A 16,461-nucleotide genomic window follows, 5' to 3' on the forward strand; every position below is an offset into this window, starting at 1 on the left:
GGGGGGTGGGGGGTGGGGGGGTGCTGGGTTCCCTGGCCGCTGCGGACACGGCTTCCTCCCCCTCCCCTCCAGGTTTCAGGCCCGCCCCCTGGCTCCGCCCCCTCCCTGGACGAACGCAAGGAGGGACCCACTTGGGATAGGCGGGTGATCAGACCAATGGGCTTACAGGGCGGTGGAGTGCAGGAGGCGGGGCGGAGCAGCAGCAGAGGGCTGGATGGGGGTCGGGGGCGGAGCTCAAGTTAAGGTGGACTGGGAGAGATAGGGGGCAGGAGAAGACAGAGAGGGGAGAGGGACCGCGGCAGGTGAAGGGAGAGAGAGAAAGAAGGAAAGAAAGAGGGAGAGGAGGAGGGTGGGAAAAGCTCGGAGAGCGAAGTAAGAGCTCGGAGAAAGGGGGCGGGAAAAGGAGGGAGGGACCCATGTGTTCCCTGCGGGTACTGGCTGGACGAAGGGGTTGAAGTTTATGTCCTTATTGGGCGGAGGGAGGGGGGCCTGGGGGGGGCGGGCGAAAAACCAGGAAGTGACAGAGGGTGTTGCTAAGGGTTGGGGGGGGAGTTTGGGGGGTGGCAGGGGGCGGGGGGAGGGAGGGGAGGGATGGGGGGAAAGCAAGCAGGAGGACAGGTGAGACAGCAGGACAGGTGAGGCGGGCCCTGAGGGGGGGGCGGGTGGGAGCCAGGTGAATGTACGGCTCTCGGCGGCCGAGGGGGGGCGGGCGGCAGGAGGAGGCAGAGGGCGGCGGAGGAGGAGCCCCCCAGCAGCGAGAGGCGAGCGACTGACCGCGGCCTTCTGACCAGGACTGGAGCAGGGCCCCAAGCCCCCGGGCCTGGCGGGGGGACGCGCTTCTCCCCACACTCTGTGCCTCAGCAGCTCCAGCCAGCAGACCCGACGGCCGAGAGGTGAGTGTACCCCACTTTTGCCTGCTAGCTCGGGGTCCACTAGCCTGGAAACTACTGCAGTGTCCTTCGACCGTCCTGTACGTGGGACCCCCACAGACGCACGCATGCAGACCGGATTCCCACCACTCCCCTTCCCTATGTCTTCCCGGCACCTCGGGTCTTTGGAATTGGTTTTAACTGGGAAGAAAGGTAGAGGAGGAACTGCGGCCGTCCCCCAACCCTGGGCGGAGGGTCTCCAGAAACTTTCGCTGCACTTCTGAGATCAGACCGTGGGCTCCAGGATGGAGAGGGGTAGAGGAGGCACTGAGCGTTCCCCTAGTCTCCTTCGTGACTTTGGAGGGAGACCCCAGACCCGACCGAGTGGAGGGAATGGAAACGCTGACGGACTCAAACTAGGACAGCGCCCCCCCCCCCCCTTGCGCGCCCCCTTGCGCGGTGGGTTGGACCCGAGCCAGTTGCATGGGGGTGGGGGGGGCGCGGAGGAGCCGGGGCTTGGGGGAAAGTTACCGGCTGGACTATTCGGTTTCCTGCGCTTCCAGCGCCGCGTTCTCTCTCCGGCGGCCGTGAGGCTCAGAAGCAGCCTCGGAACGACACGGAACGACCCCTCGCCCCCGCCCCTCAGTCATACTCCCCGCCTTCAGGCTGCAATCCGGCCGCCACCTTTTCAAAGCCAGCTCATGCCCCCCCAGAACCCGAGAGCGAGGCTGGGTGACTAGGAAGAATTTTCCTACCTACCACCCGTCCCCCACCGGCGCCGGCGCACCTGCCCCTACCCAGAGTGGGGGTCGCTACCATGTCGTGCGGAACCTAGTGTGCGCCTCTGGCCGCGAGGGTTTCCATTCAAATGGGTGGGGGGCGCTGCTTTCAATTTCCAGCTTTCTCTCCCCTCCTCCCACCCCACCCCAAGTAAGAGAGCGACGTGTCCCGGCCAGAGCGAGGGGGGGCCGGGAGTGGGGGGGCAGCGTGGGCAGCGGGTTGTGCCCGGACACGTGCCTGCCCAGGCGCCCCGGCCCTGCTGGTGTTTGGAGAGAGGGCGGGTCCTCTGCCCCCCGCCCCGCACAACCCCCATGTATCAAAGGGCGGCTGAGACGTGGTGAGACCTCGGGGCGCCCTAGGGGGTGGGGGGGCACCCGGGAGCCTGGGTCCAGAGCAGGGGAGGGGCAGAGGCGCCGGTGCTAGCTGACCCACAGGAAACGAGCGCTGCTGACCTAGTTTGGGACACCGGAAGTGGGTGCTGGGGAGAGGGGGAGACCGGCAGTCTGTCCTGGCTTCCGGGCCAGGTGGAGGGCGTTCTTGAATTGACCCCCGCCTGAATGCCTCGGAGACCCCTAGCTGCAGCTGAGAATAGGAGTGAGTCAGCGCAGCTACTCCCCCTTCCCCCGACTTATTGCTGAAGGAGGGAGACCATTTATCTGAGGAGGGGGCTGTGGGGGGCTTAGATTGGGAAGAGAGGGGTTAAAGCAAGATGGGAACTCTGTGTTCCCTGAGGGAGTCTGTGTATGTGTTGGGGGGTGCTGAGACCTGGAGGGTTATGGGGTTGTCTGGGGCTGTCCCCCCCACCTGGTTTGGTCACCCCTGTACCCTCCTGTCACAGCTGGTAGAGGTGGCGTGGAGTTATCATCAGGTGGAGAGAGAGTGGGCACAAGGAGCGTTGTGGTGGCCTGGAGAGGGACGTATTTGTGACTAGGCTTGGGTGGTAGTTCGTGTTCCTCCTTCGTGGTAACTGGGGAGAAGGGCAGGGGGCTCCCCCTGGAGCAGCTGATGAAATAAGGCGAAATCTCTGTCAGTGCCTCTGTCCCTGGCCCCCGGGACCCCAGCTCCCGCAGCGTGCCTCTGTTAGGTGGTTGCTGTGGGCACGACACAGCCTGCTGGCACCCCCAGACACTGTCCTCTCCCTTGGGTACCACAACCCCCCAGCTGTGGTGCAGGGGGGTCAGGAAGGGGTTAATGCCACCAGGAAGGGGCTCTGGGGAAGAAAGAAAGCAGTGCCCACTAGGCTCAGGTGTCAAGGAGAGAGGCCTGCTCTAATGGGGCACTCTCGGCACTACCAAGCCCTGGCTGGTGTGGACTCCAGCGTCTGGGAGGCAGGTGCTGCCCTCTTCTGCCTTCCCCATGGTGCCCCCTGGCACCCAGGGCCCCCAGCTTCTCCTTGGCCTAGTGCCCGCCCTGGGAGGGCGCGGCGGGCAGCGGGGGCTGGGCTAACAATGCACCATCGGGCCCTTTGTGTGCTTGCACTTGGCACCCTGGGGAAGGGTGGGGGAGGGGGGCCCAGCGGGCATGGGGGGGCGGAGCGCCTCTGGGGTGGGGACAGTGCAGGCTAGGGGAGAGGAGCAGAGACTGAAAGCAGGTGGGGAGGAAAGGGAAGTAGGTCAGATAGGGTACCAGCCCCCCATCCCAGGCCAAGGCCGAGAGCACCAGCCCCTGATCCTATGGCTGTCTCAATGCCATCATACTGCTGCCTGAGGCATAGCCCAGTCTGGGCATTGGGGTCAGAAGTCACTGCCCAGGGGACTGCTCAGATAGAGGAGACCTGGCCTGGGACTGCCCCCTTCTTGAGGGCCCAGAGACCCAGTTCTCATGGCCCCAGGCCGGGGCCCCGAGATGGGGAGTGAATGGGCTCCAGGCAGGGCACTGCCCTCTGACAGAAGCCTCTGGGCCTGCTTCAGGGCTTCCTGCCTCCGGCCTGCTTGGCTCCCTGACCTTCCTGAGTTAAGACTCCCTGCCACCAGGCCTTGGGGCCTATGCCTGTTTTGGCCTAGGGCTGAAGAGGAGGGTGGGGGAGGAAGGTGGGGACAGGCAGACGGATAGGACCCTGGCATGGGGTGTGCCCGCCCTGGCCTCTTCCCCCTCCTTCTGCTGAGTAAACTCGTGAGTAAACTTGACGTTTTGCCCGGACAGTTTGAAGTTGCCTCGCCCCCCCCCCCCCCCAGTCCTGCCAACACACAAGCGGCCAGGAGCCAAGGCGGGCCTGGGGGAACTGGGGGGAAGGGGATAGAACTACTGTCATCCACCCCTCAAGGACTCTGAGTGCTCCAGGGAGCACGACCTCCCACCCAGCCAGGCTTGGGTCTTAGCGAGAGTCTTGGCTGTGGCCTCTCAGCATGTCCCAGAGGCTGGGGAGTCCAGAAACAGTGGCCTCAGAGCAAGTCCCCTGCCCACTTCTGACCTCCACCCCTGCTAGGGAGAGGCCTGCAGCTGCTGTCTGCCCCCGAGTGGCTGTCGTTAATGGTCAAGGCTACCTGGCACAGGGTAGAAAGCTACCTTTGGCAAACTCCCCTGGGAGCTAGAGAGGGCCGCCATCTTCACCCCGTCCCTCCACCTGGCTGGGTGGGAGGCAGCTGGCCCTGGCTCTCAGCTGGCATGGGCTCTGCCCCGGAGGACAGCATCCTCATTTTGCCAGCAGCCTGCCTTGACCTCACACCTGGGCCCTGGCCCGCACAGGCCTCTGCTCACCTCAGCCTTGACCCTGAGCTCCCCCAACCCCTTCCGCTGCCTGCCAGCTTCCCTGAGCAGGTCAGCCCTCAGAGCCTCCGGGCCAGTAGATACCTTGGCCAGATCCAGGGGGCTGAGGGTACCACAGGCAGATGGAGCCAGTGATCCCACAGATACTTCCGTTTGCTACTGTTTGCCGTCACCGATTCCTCTAACGCCTCCCCAGGTAACCAAAATGGCAGGGGGAAATGCCTTCCCAGTCCCTGCCAGACCTCGAGTGGGGCTCCCCCAGGCCCTCTCTTTCGACCTCATGTCACTGGCTTCAGTTTCCTTCCTGTTTCCACCCCCCCCCCAACTCCTCCCCACCCATATGTCCCTTTCAACAGACATCCTCTCCTTCCTTCCTCCTTTCTTCTCCCTTTGCTTAGGATCAGGGGTCTTCTCCCCACCCCGACCATGGACCACTAAGTCTTTTACCTCTTCCTAAACACGGCACCCGTGGAGACTGGAGACTACGTCCTCTGCCCTCCCCACTCTGGCAGCAAGGCTCTGGGAAAGAGAACCCAAGGCTGCTTAAGAGAACTACAACTCCCAAGATACACACAGTGCAATTGCAGTGCACACTGGGAGTTGTAGTCCTCCAAGGGCTCTTAATTTGTTAGAGACTGGAAATATTTCTTGATGAGGGTAAGAGCTAGGGTTGGTATGGGTTGGAACGTGGATACCCTCTTTACCTCTGCATCCCCCCTCTAGTTTGTTCTTGCCATCCCATTCCCATGTGACACCATGATTGGCATTCAGCTCCCTTGCTGGGACATGCTGCCCATCCTCACCTGACAGCCCCACCCACGAGATGCCCACACCCTGCCCTGCTGCCCCTGGCAGAGGTGGAATGAGGGGCCCCATGAACTCCCTGCCTGCCCCCTGCCCTCTAGGCTGGTTCCCTCCCTTTATGGGGATCAAAGGGCAGAGAGCAGCCCCACCCCACTCCCTCGCAGGCTGCAGGCTGTAAGGCTCCCAGGAATGGCAGGGACTTTGGTGCCCAACCATTTGCCTGGGCAGGGGGAATGCCGGGAGGTTGGCGCCTGGTGGCAAGGAGACACTGGCCCCCACCCTGGGGCGTGGAACCTTCAATAACTGCTCATGGGGCTGTCCGTAACCTCCCCGTCTCTCTTTGGACAGGCCCTGACCGGTGAGCTGCCTTCCGAGAAGGTGCCTTGAGAACAGGGTCTTGGGCCTTATCTGTAGGGCCTAGGGGCCTGGGCCCGCCTGGCTGGCACCAAGGCTCCGGGGTGACCCTCCCCCACCCTGGGCCCACAGTTGGCATAGGGCGCTGGGAGCAGGGGGGTAGAAGGGAGAGGAGGGCAGGACTGCCAGCATCCTGGTGGGCAGGTGCCAACCGGGCCGGGAGCTGCTGAGGGGCAGCAGGCCAGAGGCATTGAGCCAGCAGCTGTTGGGGGGAAGGGGGGAGGACACTTTAGGGGGCATTTCTGTTGTCCCCACTCCTAGCCAGGCAGCACTTGGGATGGCCTAGTGTCTAGTGGACACTGGGGTACCCCTCATTTCAGGAATGCGGGACCCCAGGAACTGTTGAAGGGAAACTTTGCGGCCCACCCATCTCTGGGCTCGGAGCCCTCCTGAGTTGCCCCTCAGGCCCAGGCGGGTCCCACCCAACCGGCCAGGGTGGCAGAGGCTTGCGCAAGGGGTGGGGCTAGGCGCTTCCCAGCAGATGCCCCCTCCCGGCTTCTTCCTCTTTCGGTGCCCACAGCTCCCCCCATCTGTCTACCCCGCTCAGGTCGGCTCTGTCCCCCTGATCCCCCTGGCCACTGGGGGCTGGCACAAGTGCTGTCCCCTGGCCTGGTTGGCAGGGGCTGGCACCCGGGTGAGGAACTGTGGTATGTGAGTGGGTTTGGGGTGAGGCTATGGGGAGGGCGGGGTGCCGCCTTGCCCAGCCCCCGAGGGCCCCAGCGCAGTACAGGGTGGGGAGAATTCGGCCAGCTCCGGGTAGGGGGGGGGAGTGCTGAGGGGGGCAGACCAGGGTCTGGAGGGCCTCCCTGTGGTGCCTGTCGCACATGCCCTGAGGGTCTAGGACCCAGGCACCTGTCACCCCTGGCACTGACTGTCCCTGGCTCCCCTCCTCCCTCCTCTGGCCACCTCCGCCTCCTGTCCCCTCCCCTCCCGGCTTCCTTCTGGTCCCACCTCCAGCAACCTCTCCCATAGCTCCTCCTCACCTCTGTCCTCCTGGACTGCCCCAGCTCCTACCTTTCCTATCCCTCACCTTTTTCCCCTTTTAGCACTGAGTAAGGACAGGCGGGGGTGGGGACAGCCAAGGCTTCGGGCAGCACAGCCGAGACTGGGCCCTCTCCCACGCTGCCAGCCCTCTGGTAACCCCTCCCTCCAAGCTGGGGGGAGGGGGGACAGCACCCAGAGGGTTAAGGCTCTGGGGGGAGGGGCTGGGCCAGGTCGTAGGCGGCCCCTTTGAAGGAGGGAGCTGGAGCGGGGAACAGCCACCCTACCTCCCCCCAGCCTGGCCTCCCCTACCCCTCCCAACCTGCTGCCCCCCGGGGCCAGGAGGAGCTGCCGGCAAGGCCCCTCAGCGGTCAGGTGAGTAGGCCCTGCTCTAGCCTGGGAGATCAGGCCTCAGTAGGGGGGCTCCAAGGCCTAGAACAGGCCAGGAGGAGGGCGCCCAAACTTTCCTGGGGAGCTGAGGCGCTGGAGTGTGGGGAGGCCAGGGAGCCTGAGGGGGCGCAGAAGGACCAGAACGGGCCTGCAGGAGCCGAGTGGCTGCTGGGCCCAGCCAGGGGCTCGGACAGGCTGGCAGGGAGCCGGGCTCCGGGGATCGGGCTGGGGTGTCCTCTGGGGCTGGGGGGCTCAGGTTTCTGCCGGCGGCTTGGCAGGTGTGGGGTTACCAGCCGGCTCGGTTACCCAGGCCGAGACACTACGCTGGGGGAGGGGGTGGGCACAGGGCAGACCCTGGCACCTTCCGCGGTCTCCACAGGCCCCAAGGGGAGACAGCGCTGCCCGGACAGAACCTGCTGGGAGCCCTGATGGCCAGGGGCTGTCCAAGTGGACAGTTGGCTGGCCCAGGATGGGCAACGTCTGGGGAAAGTCCAGGCTCCAGGGCTGGAAACTCTGACAGGCAGAAAGGCACCGGTCGTCCCCCCACCCCGCCCCACATCCGCTCTCACTGCATACCCCCCGGCCGCCACTCATCCTCCACGGTTGGCCCCCAAAGTTTGGCCCCCCGCCTCATCCCGAAGCGGGCACCTGAGTGCCCTGGACACGACCATCTCTTGGCAAGACCAGGCCTTGAAGGGCAGGCCGTGCGCCCCGAGTGAGTTCCGCCGTGCTCTCTTGCTGTGCCTGCCTAGTGCGTCGGTGAGGAGGGATGCCTGGGACAGGGACGAATGGAGACAGCGGGAGAGGCTGGAGGAGCCAGGGAAGGAGAGGCAGGGATGGTTCCCAGGAGGCAGCCTCGCCGCAAAGAGGGGGCCGAGAGGAGGTGAGGGGCCCGGGGGGGCCAAAGGACAGGCCGCAAAGGATGGGTCTTGTGGCCGGAGGACGAGGGTTGGCAGTGAGCGGCCAGAAAAGGAGGCCAAGAGGAGGACCATCAGAGGAGGTAGCTGGCGGGCAGGGGGCACCCAAAGGCAGAAAGCCAGTCACCCCTTCCCCTCCTCCGCCATCTTTCCTCTCCCTCATTTTTCCCTCGGTGGGCTAGGGCCGGTGCCTCGGAAGGAGGATGTTGTGTGGCAGGGATGTCTCCCTCATTGGGAGCCCCAGCACCAGGATTGGGGGGCTTGGGGCCAGGGCGGGGGGCGGGGAGACTTAACCCCCACAGCACCGGGAAGCAGCCAACTCCCCTCGCCTCCTTCCCCCTTCGTGGCTTGCGGTCTCTCTTCCCCGCCTCGGCCCCCAGGAAGTGTGAGTGCTGGGGGTGGTGAGGTTAGGAGGGGGGAAGCGTCACAAGGGGGATGGGGAAGGCATGCACAAGCCTGGGGGGGCCGGGGGAGAGACCGAGGGCTCCACCAGTGCCTAGGGCATCCCTGGCCAGAGGAGCAGTCCTCCGAAGCCCGCCCAGTCTTTGGGTAACATGTGGCCCGTCACCCTGCCTCCCCAGCCGGGCAGTCAAGATGGCTGTGGCCCCTGAGCCCCAAGGGTCCTGGGAAGGCGTGAAGGGAGCAGCGGAGCGAGGATCCCTGGGCCCCTGAGGACTTGAGACTGGCCGTCCAGCTTCCCTACTCCCCCGGGCCAGCCGCAGGCCAAAGCCCTGGCTTCGTGCAAACTTGGCTCCAAAAAAACAGGAAGAGAACCTGAGGCTGGAGCTGGGGTGGGGGCTGGGGGGAGAAAGGAGAAAGAAGTAAGGGGGGGAGGGGTGGCCAGCCGAGGCGCCAGGAACACTGGGAAGAGCCTCAGGTCTCTCCGTTACCCCCAGCAGGAAGATGCCAACCTGGTCCTCATCCTCCCTCACCCTGAGCTGCTGCTCCTGGAGAAGCCTGGCCCGGCTCCTCTCAGGCTCCCTGGCAGAGCCTAGAGGTAGGGGCCTCGGAGCCTGGGGGGCGGGGGGGGCGCTGTGTGCCTGTGTCTCAGGCCCATATCTATTTTCTCCTCTGCTAATCCTGGTTCCGCCTGCTGCCCCCCACACTAAGCCTCACTCCCCTAATCCCCAGGGTGGGGGGGAGGGGGGCCAGCTTTACTCAGCTGCCCCGTTCGGGGCCTCCTATTCCTGCCCTTCGGCTGGCTCAGGCCAGCAGTGTTGGCCCTGGTGCCCCCCAGCCCTGTGCTGGACACTGCCTGAGGTCAGCACCTGGAAAGAGTTCTAGTCTCCTTTTTTCTTTCCAAGACAGGGCCAGTGCCCTCTACCTTTTGATTTCTTGGTGGTGGACACACCCTGGCAGGTGCTGCTGGGCACGGAGGGGTAGGTGATAGGGGCTCCCACCTTTGCCCCCCTCCCGCCTTTCTTACCCTAAGGTCTTCCCCCAGCCAAAGATGGGGCAGGCTTGACTCAGGGCCCAGTTTCAAGAGAGCTGCCCACCGGCCTGGCCGGTCTAGCAGGCCTGACAGTGAGGGGAGCCTGGGGGGGGGGGTGGCGGAAAAGAGGGGAGTGAAGGGGTGGGGCCCCCAGTTCTTCCCCCTACCAGGCAAACAGACCAAACAGACCTCGTCTGGTTCCCTGGCACAGCCCCCCCCACCAGCTACCATACACGCCCATGCCCACAAGGTCTTAGCAAGAGGGGGCATGCCAGGCTGGGTGGGGATGGGCTGCCTTCGTGGGGCATCAGGGAGCTGGGCTCTCTGGGATGCAGAGGTGGGAAGGGTGCCCAAGGTAGGGGTGGGCACCCTGGCACCAGTGCCCCACCCCGGCAGAAAGAAGGGGAGGCCTCCACCCCACCCACTCCTCCCTGATGATGGGGCTAGGAGTGCCCCCTTGTCCTGGTTGGCACCAGTGTAGCTCCAGGTGGCACCTCTGTTGGCATGGGAGCCAGAGCCCCAGGTAAGGGCTGGGGGAGTTTCCCAGACGCTGGAGAACCGAATAAACACCCTCTCCTTCCCACGTGTGCCTCTGCCTCTCTCCCTCCTTCCTTGCTACCTCTTGGCCATGGGCATTGGATTTGGGCCTAAGGGGTTAAACACCCACCCTTGCCCAAGCCCTGTGTGAGTTGCGTGGTGAACCAGCCTGAGCCTGTGACCTGACAGTGGGGTCAGCCAATCAGCACCCCCGCCACACCAAGTTGCCACGGAGACCAGCCCTGGGGTGGGAGAAAGAAGGCGGGCTTAGCAGCGGGAATGGGTGGGGTGGGTAGGGAAGGAGGGAGAGGGATGGGGTGAGCCACGTGCCTGCGGGTGCCCAGCTCCCAGCCAATGGACACCGAGGACAGCCCCACCCATCCTTCTTAGGAGGGACAGGATCCACTAGGGCTCAGGAGGTGCCCACCGCTGCTTGCGTGGCTGCAGTGCTGCCCACCAGGTTTTTGTTTGTTCCTAAGTCCTGGGGCCTTGAGTATAGGCTGGAGAACCAAAGGCAGCTGGGAGAGCTCGTGGGCTTCTTGGGCTCCGAGCCGAGAAGTGGTCTGGGGACTTGGGGTGGGCCAAGGCTGCCTGGGTATGGCTTACAAGCAGACAGACAGACAGACACGTGGGGGCCGTTCACTCAAGGCTTCCATGCAGGAGCCCGCGTTGTAATGAAGATGGCAGGCACGGAGGCAGACAGACAATGCAGTTCCTGTATCCTCAGGAGGAAATCTGTGGACCTTGATTCCCCCAATTCCTCCCTCCCCTACAATAAACTTCTCCCCATCAATGAGCCGAACAGGACACTGACGAAATGTCAGTGGGAGCCGTCCCAAGGATCATCTGGGCCACCCTTTAATAGCATAAAGGAGGAGCAGACCCCCTCCGGAAAGGAAGTGACTTGTCCAAGGTCATGTAGCCGGTGGTGATCTGGATCCCTCAGGGCTGTTGGAGGGAGGGAGGCAGACTGTCCCACAGCAGTTTTCTGAGTGGAATCTGCCCCTTGGTGAGGCCAGGGCCAGAACATCTGTTGCGTGCCTACTGTGTGTCAGGCACTGGCCGTACCTCACCACGACCCTGGGAGTCTGCTGGAGTTCTCCCCTGGTTCCAGATGTGGAACAGGTGCAGAGAGGCAGCCACTTGTGTGGAGTCTTGGAGCTCTTTGGCAGCAGGGGGTGTGGGGGCTCCAGAGCCCAGCTCTTTCCACTTCCCAATGCTGCCTCCAGTTGCTCCAGACCCACAAAATGTCAGGGCTGAGGGGCTGAACCCTTGGGGCTTCCCTTCCCACCCCCTCGTGTACAGCTGAGAAAACTGAAGCAGAAACGGCTTGCCCAAGGTCACGCAGCAAGATAGCCGCAGAGCCAGGCTGGGAAGCAGGTCTGCCCACTGGGTTCCAGGCCAGCCAGTGCCATAGCCCTGCCCACCCCTGCCTACCTTGGGATTGCCGGCTGCTCTGGGTCTTGGCGGGGATGGGGGCAGGCACAGAGTGGGGGGGACCACGGCCCTCTGGAGAGGGGACTGTCTGGGAATGGGGAGGGAGAGGTGGCAGTGGGGGCTGAGGGGGCTGAGGGGGTAGGGTAAGACTGGAACTTGGCCTCTTGGCAGTGGGGGAGGGGGCAGGGGCGATGCTTATCTGTGCGGGGCAGGAAGCACCCCCGCCAGCGACACCCCAGCAAAGGGTGGCTGCTCCTTAGCCCCGTGGGGGAGGGGAGGATGTGGGGGGAGGGATGCTGGGAGCTGTGTTTCCCATTTGGTCTCTAGATGGTGGGGAATCCAGGAGCCCAGATGAATTTTTTGGTGCCTGGGGGAGAGGGGCGTGGAGGCAGAGGCTGGTGCTTGGAAGCTGCCGCTCAGGGCTCGTGTTTGCATCCTGTTTCCAGTATGCTAATGCTCCAGGCACAGGAGCTCGAGGTGGAGCAGCTGGCTATGCCTGGCCTGCGGAGACCCTAGGCCAGTGTAGGTCTGGACTCTCACTGGCCTCTCCCAGGCTGTAGGAGGCTCCATCACAAACATTTCCACCCCACCTTTCTTTTCTTTTTTTCTTTTAAAGATGTATTTATTTATTTGAAAGCCAGAGTTACAGAGAGGCAGAGGCAGAGAGAGAGATCTTCTATCCGCTGGTTCACTCCCCAGGTGGCCACAATGGCCAGAGCTGTGTTGATCTGAAGCCAGGAGCTAGGAGCTTCTTCTGAGTCTCCCACGCGGGTGCAGGAGCCCAAGAACTTGGGCCATCTTCCACTGCTTTTCCAGGCCATAATAGAGAGCTGGATCGGGAGTGGAGCAGCCAGGACTCAAACTGGTGCCCATATGGGATGCCAGCACTGGAGGCAATAGCTTTACCCTCTGTGCCATAGTGCTGGCCCCCACCCCACTTTGCAGACCGAGGGCAGCTGCCAGAGTTCTTCAGTCAACTGCACAAAGCCTGAACTCTGCCAGTCCAGTGCTTCGCCTGGAGGGGTGGGGATTGGGGCAGGTGGAGCACATGGCACTCTAAGCAAGGGCCGGCAAGGCAGGGCTCCTGCTGTCACAGCACAACACACGAGCTGAGCAGACTCTGGGGCCCCGGTCGGTCTCGGGGTCTGCGCCCTGTCCTTCACCTAACCTGCAAGGTTGCTTCACCTGTCTGAAGGTGTCCTTGTCTGAAATCGGTGCTGCTCACAGTTGCAAGTGTCGCGGGAGAGGAAGTGGGTGTAGAGTACGCAGGAGAGTGTCTGGCCTGGGGTCACGCCGCAGGAAGTGTCGGCTGTGGTCGGCACACCTGCTCCGGACCCCACTTGCAGGCACAGTGCGCTTAACCTCCCCCTCGGCTTGACCCCACAGGAGAAGATGGGGAGCCCTGAGGACGACCTGATCGGAATTCCATTCCCAGACCACAGCAGTGAGCTCCTCAGCTGCCTCAATGAGCAGCGCCAGCTGGGCCACCTCTGCGACCTCACCATCCGGACGCAGGGCCTCGAATACCGCACCCACAGGGCCGTGCTAGCCGCCTGCAGCCACTACTTCAAGAAGCTCTTCACGGAGGGCGGTGGCGGAGCTGTCATGGGAGCTGGGGGCAGCGGGACAGCTGCAGGGGGCGTGGGCGCCGGCGTGTGTGAGCTGGACTTCGTAGGGCCGGAGGCACTGGGTGCCCTGCTCGAATTTGCCTACACAGCCACGCTGACCACTAGCAGCGCCAACATGCCAGCCGTGCTCCAGGCTGCCCGGCTGCTGGAGATCCCGTGCGTCATCGCTGCCTGCATGGAGATCCTGCAGGGCAGCGGGCTGGAAGCCCCCAGCCCGGACGAGGACGACTGTGAGCGAGCCCGCCAGTACCTGGAGGCCTTCGCCACGGCCACGGCCACGGCCACAGCTTCGGCCTCAGCCTCAGGAGTTCCCAACGGCAGCGAAGACAGCCCTCCGCAGGTGGCCCTCCCTCCACCGCCACCCCCGCCACCTCGGCCTGTCGCCCGCCGCAGCCGCAAGCCCCGAAAAGCGTTCCTGCAAACCAAGGGGGCCCGGGCAAACCACCTAGTGCCCGAGGTGCCCGCAGTGCCCACCCACCCCTCGACCTATGAGGAGGAGGAGGTGGTAAGCAGAGTGGGCAGCAGCGGGGGCAGTGGGCTGGGAGACAGCTACAGCCCTCCCGCGGGGACCGCCTCACCTCCGGAGGGGCCCCTGAGCTACGAGGCCTATGAGGGTGAGGAAGAAGAGGAGGAGCTGGTGTACCCGCCAGCCTATGGGCTGGCGCAAGGTGGCGGCCCCCCGCTGTCCCCGGAGGAGCTGGGCTCAGATGAGGATGCCATTGACCCTGACCTGATGGCCTACCTGAGCTCCTTGCACCAGGACGCCCTGGCTCCGGGCCTGGATGGCCAGGACAAGCTGGTGCGCAAACGCCGCTCCCAGATGCCCCAGGAGTGCCCGGTGTGCCACAAGATAATCCACGGGGCAGGCAAGCTGCCGCGCCACATGAGGACCCACACGGGCGAGAAGCCCTTTGCCTGTGAGGTCTGCGGCGTCCGCTTCACCAGGTGAGTGGGGGAGGGACTGTGAGTACACTGCAGGGATGGGGGGTGGGGGTGGGCGTAGGTGAAGGGGGACTAGGCCATGTGTGGGTTACTGGAAGGAGGAGAGAGACCAGGAGGAAGCCAGACAAGCAGAGTGGGTCTGGGGCCCAGAAGGTTCAGTTGCCCAAGAAGTGAGGCCCCCCAGGGGCCCAGTGCAGCAGGAGGCAAGTCAGCAAGGGCGTCCCGGGAGGCAAACGGTGAGGGCTGGAGTGGGACAGGCCCCGGAGGCCCATGCTGAGCCCCGCTCCTCTCCCTTGGCACCTGCCTGTGCAGGAATGACAAGCTGAAGATCCACATGCGGAAGCACACAGGAGAGCGCCCCTACTCGTGCCCGCACTGCCCAGCCCGCTTCCTGCACAGCTACGACCTCAAGAACCACATGCACCTGCACACGGGGGACCGGCCCTATGAGTGCCACCTGTGCCACAAGGCTTTCGCCAAGGAGGACCACCTGCAGCGCCACCTCAAGGGCCAGAACTGCCTGGAGGTGCGCACCCGCCGGCGCCGCAAGGACGAAGCACCGCCGCACTACCCACCGCCCTCCGCCGCTGCCCCGTCCCCCGCGGGCCTCGACCTCTCCAACGGCCACCTGGACACCTTCCGCCTCTCTCTGGCTCGATTCTGGGAGCAGTCCGCCCCCACAGGGCCCCCTGTCTCCACCCCGGGGCCCCCCGATGACGACGAGGAGGAGGGGGCGCCCACCACACCCCAGGCTGAAGGCGCCATGGAATCCTCTTAAAGAGGGGCGCGTGGCAGTGGCCAGGCTGGCACAGCACAAGGTGAGGGACACCCATGCCAAGCAGTGGGAGCAGGCAGGACGGAGCTGAGGCCGGGGGCACGAGCCTTGCTGGCCTCAGGACGGGCCCCGTGGGCTCGAGCCCTCATTGCAATTGCGCACTGAGAGGGTCTGCGGGCAGCGGCTCCCCGGTGGAGGGATTCGCCTGAGGAGCGATCCAAACGCCAGCACGGATGTATTCACGGCTGTCGGAATGGTGGGCTCCCTGTCCCCCAGCTGCTCCTGGGCAGTAGAAGCAATAATGTATTTCTGATTTGTGGGGTCCCACTTCGGCTATGCGGGTTTCCAGGGGGTGCAGGCTTGGGACCAAAGCCTTGCCCCGCTCCCACGCCCCCTGGGGGTTTTGGCTGAAAGGGGGTGAAGGACCGCCCCTCCCTTCCAAGACCCCTCCTTCCTGGTTTCTGTTCCCTTTTCCTGGCAATGAATTATGCAAAGAGGGAGGTGGCAAAGGAAGGGTAGGTGAGGGAGAGCAAGGTGGGAGCGCTGAAGGCTGGGGGGGCCTGGGCCTGTGAGGAAGGAGCCATCCCAGTCCCCTCCGCCCTGCTCCCAGCGCTGAGTCATGGGGTCCTGGAGAAGGGGGCGGGGTGGCCTGATTGGCTCGCCCGCCCCTGGGGGCAGCGGGAGGGGCCCCGCCCAGCTAGGGGAGCCGCTCGGCTCCGCTCCCCTCCCCTCCACTCCCCTCCCGCGTCCCCGGGCAGGGAATGTCTTGTTCCCGCCGCTCCCTCCCTGGGGCCAGAGGGCAGGGCGGGCCGGGCGGCGTCTTACCCTCTTCTCCTCCTCCCTACCTCCTCCCCGCCCAGGTGCGAGCCGGAGCCGCCGCCACCGCTGCCGCCCCTGACTCACGCCGCCCCCGGGCTGGCGGGGCGCTGGGCGTGGGACCGGGTGAGGGGTTGGGGGGAGCCTTGCGGAGAGCGGGCGAGCCGGCGCCCTCTGGCGGCCGTGCCCTGCGCGGGTGAGCGCCCCCGGCGGCCACTTACCGGGAAGCGTCTTGGCGCACCCGAGCCGTGCCATCGGCGGAGCGGGCGCCTACCTCCTCGCTGGCTTGGCCTCTGGGAAAGTGGCCTGCGCACCCGCGGGAGAAAGAGCCCCTTCCCACTTACTCGCCTGCCGGGCGGGGGGAGCACCGTGCCCTGCCACTTCTCTGAGGATCGAATCCACCCCCTCTGTACATAGCCTCTTCTGTTGGTCTTGTGGAAATCTAGTCTCAGATTTTTAACTACCCAATTCTGCTGGGGCGGGGGAGTATCTCCCCTCCCCCTTCCTCGCTGGGTGCTGGACCCCCGTTGCGGCCTGGGCTCTGCCTTGCACTATTCCCCTCCCTGGCCTGGCGGTCCCTCCCCCTCCTAAAAGGGGCAGGTTCAGGGGCCCGGTGCTCTCCCTCCCTCCCGTGCACCCCTATGCCCATTTGCACAGCTGCCCAGGTACCCCCTACAGTGGGGAGGGGTCACAGGGAGGGGGTAGCGGGACCAGTCCCTGTATCTATTTAAGAAGTGATGATGTAATATATTGGGGTGGGGGGGAGGTCGGGTCACCCTGGGCCTCATCTTTAGCATTTCAGGTGATAGGGGGAGCCCAAGGCGGGGGAGACCTGGGGCCTAGCCCCAGAGACCGGGGACAGCGTGGCCTCCCCTCTCCCTACTTGCGGCTTTCCCAATCAGTGCCTTAGGGGGGCAGGCGGTCCCCCCTCTCCTGTTCCTTCCCTTCCCCCTGCCCTCCCCCCCCCCCCCCCACCTCGGGTGTAAGCGACAGGACGAAATAATAATAATTTAAGATTCATGCTTGTGTCCAT

General features: G+C 64.5%; 1 protein-coding gene across 3 annotated transcripts; it reads left to right on the forward strand.

The window, feature by feature from the left end:
• The first annotated feature begins 583 nt into the window (after window positions 1-583).
• On the forward strand, window positions 584-16,420 carry ZBTB7B (zinc finger and BTB domain containing 7B). 3 transcript variants are annotated; one of them, XM_062192388.1, is made up of 4 exons: window positions 584-635; window positions 792-893; window positions 12,654-13,840; window positions 14,150-16,420. In XM_062192388.1, the coding sequence occupies exons 3-4, from the start codon at window positions 12,660-12,662 to the stop codon at window positions 14,613-14,615; spliced, it is 1,647 nt and encodes a 548-aa protein (XP_062048372.1). In that variant the 5' UTR covers window positions 584-635; window positions 792-893; window positions 12,654-12,659; the 3' UTR covers window positions 14,616-16,420. The 3 variants fall into 3 exon arrangements, with proteins under 3 accessions (XP_062048372.1, XP_062048374.1, XP_062048373.1); XM_062192389.1 differs by lacking the exon at window positions 584-635 and adding an exon at window positions 8,758-8,858 and having other exon boundaries at window positions 716-893; XM_062192390.1 differs by lacking the exon at window positions 792-893 and having other exon boundaries at window positions 612-635.
• The last annotated feature ends 41 nt before the right edge of the window (window positions 16,421-16,461 follow it).

This window comes from Lepus europaeus, chromosome 5, assembly GCF_033115175.1.
Source record: "Lepus europaeus isolate LE1 chromosome 5, mLepTim1.pri, whole genome shotgun sequence".
NCBI classification, from domain to species: Eukaryota; Metazoa; Chordata; class Mammalia; order Lagomorpha; family Leporidae; genus Lepus; species Lepus europaeus.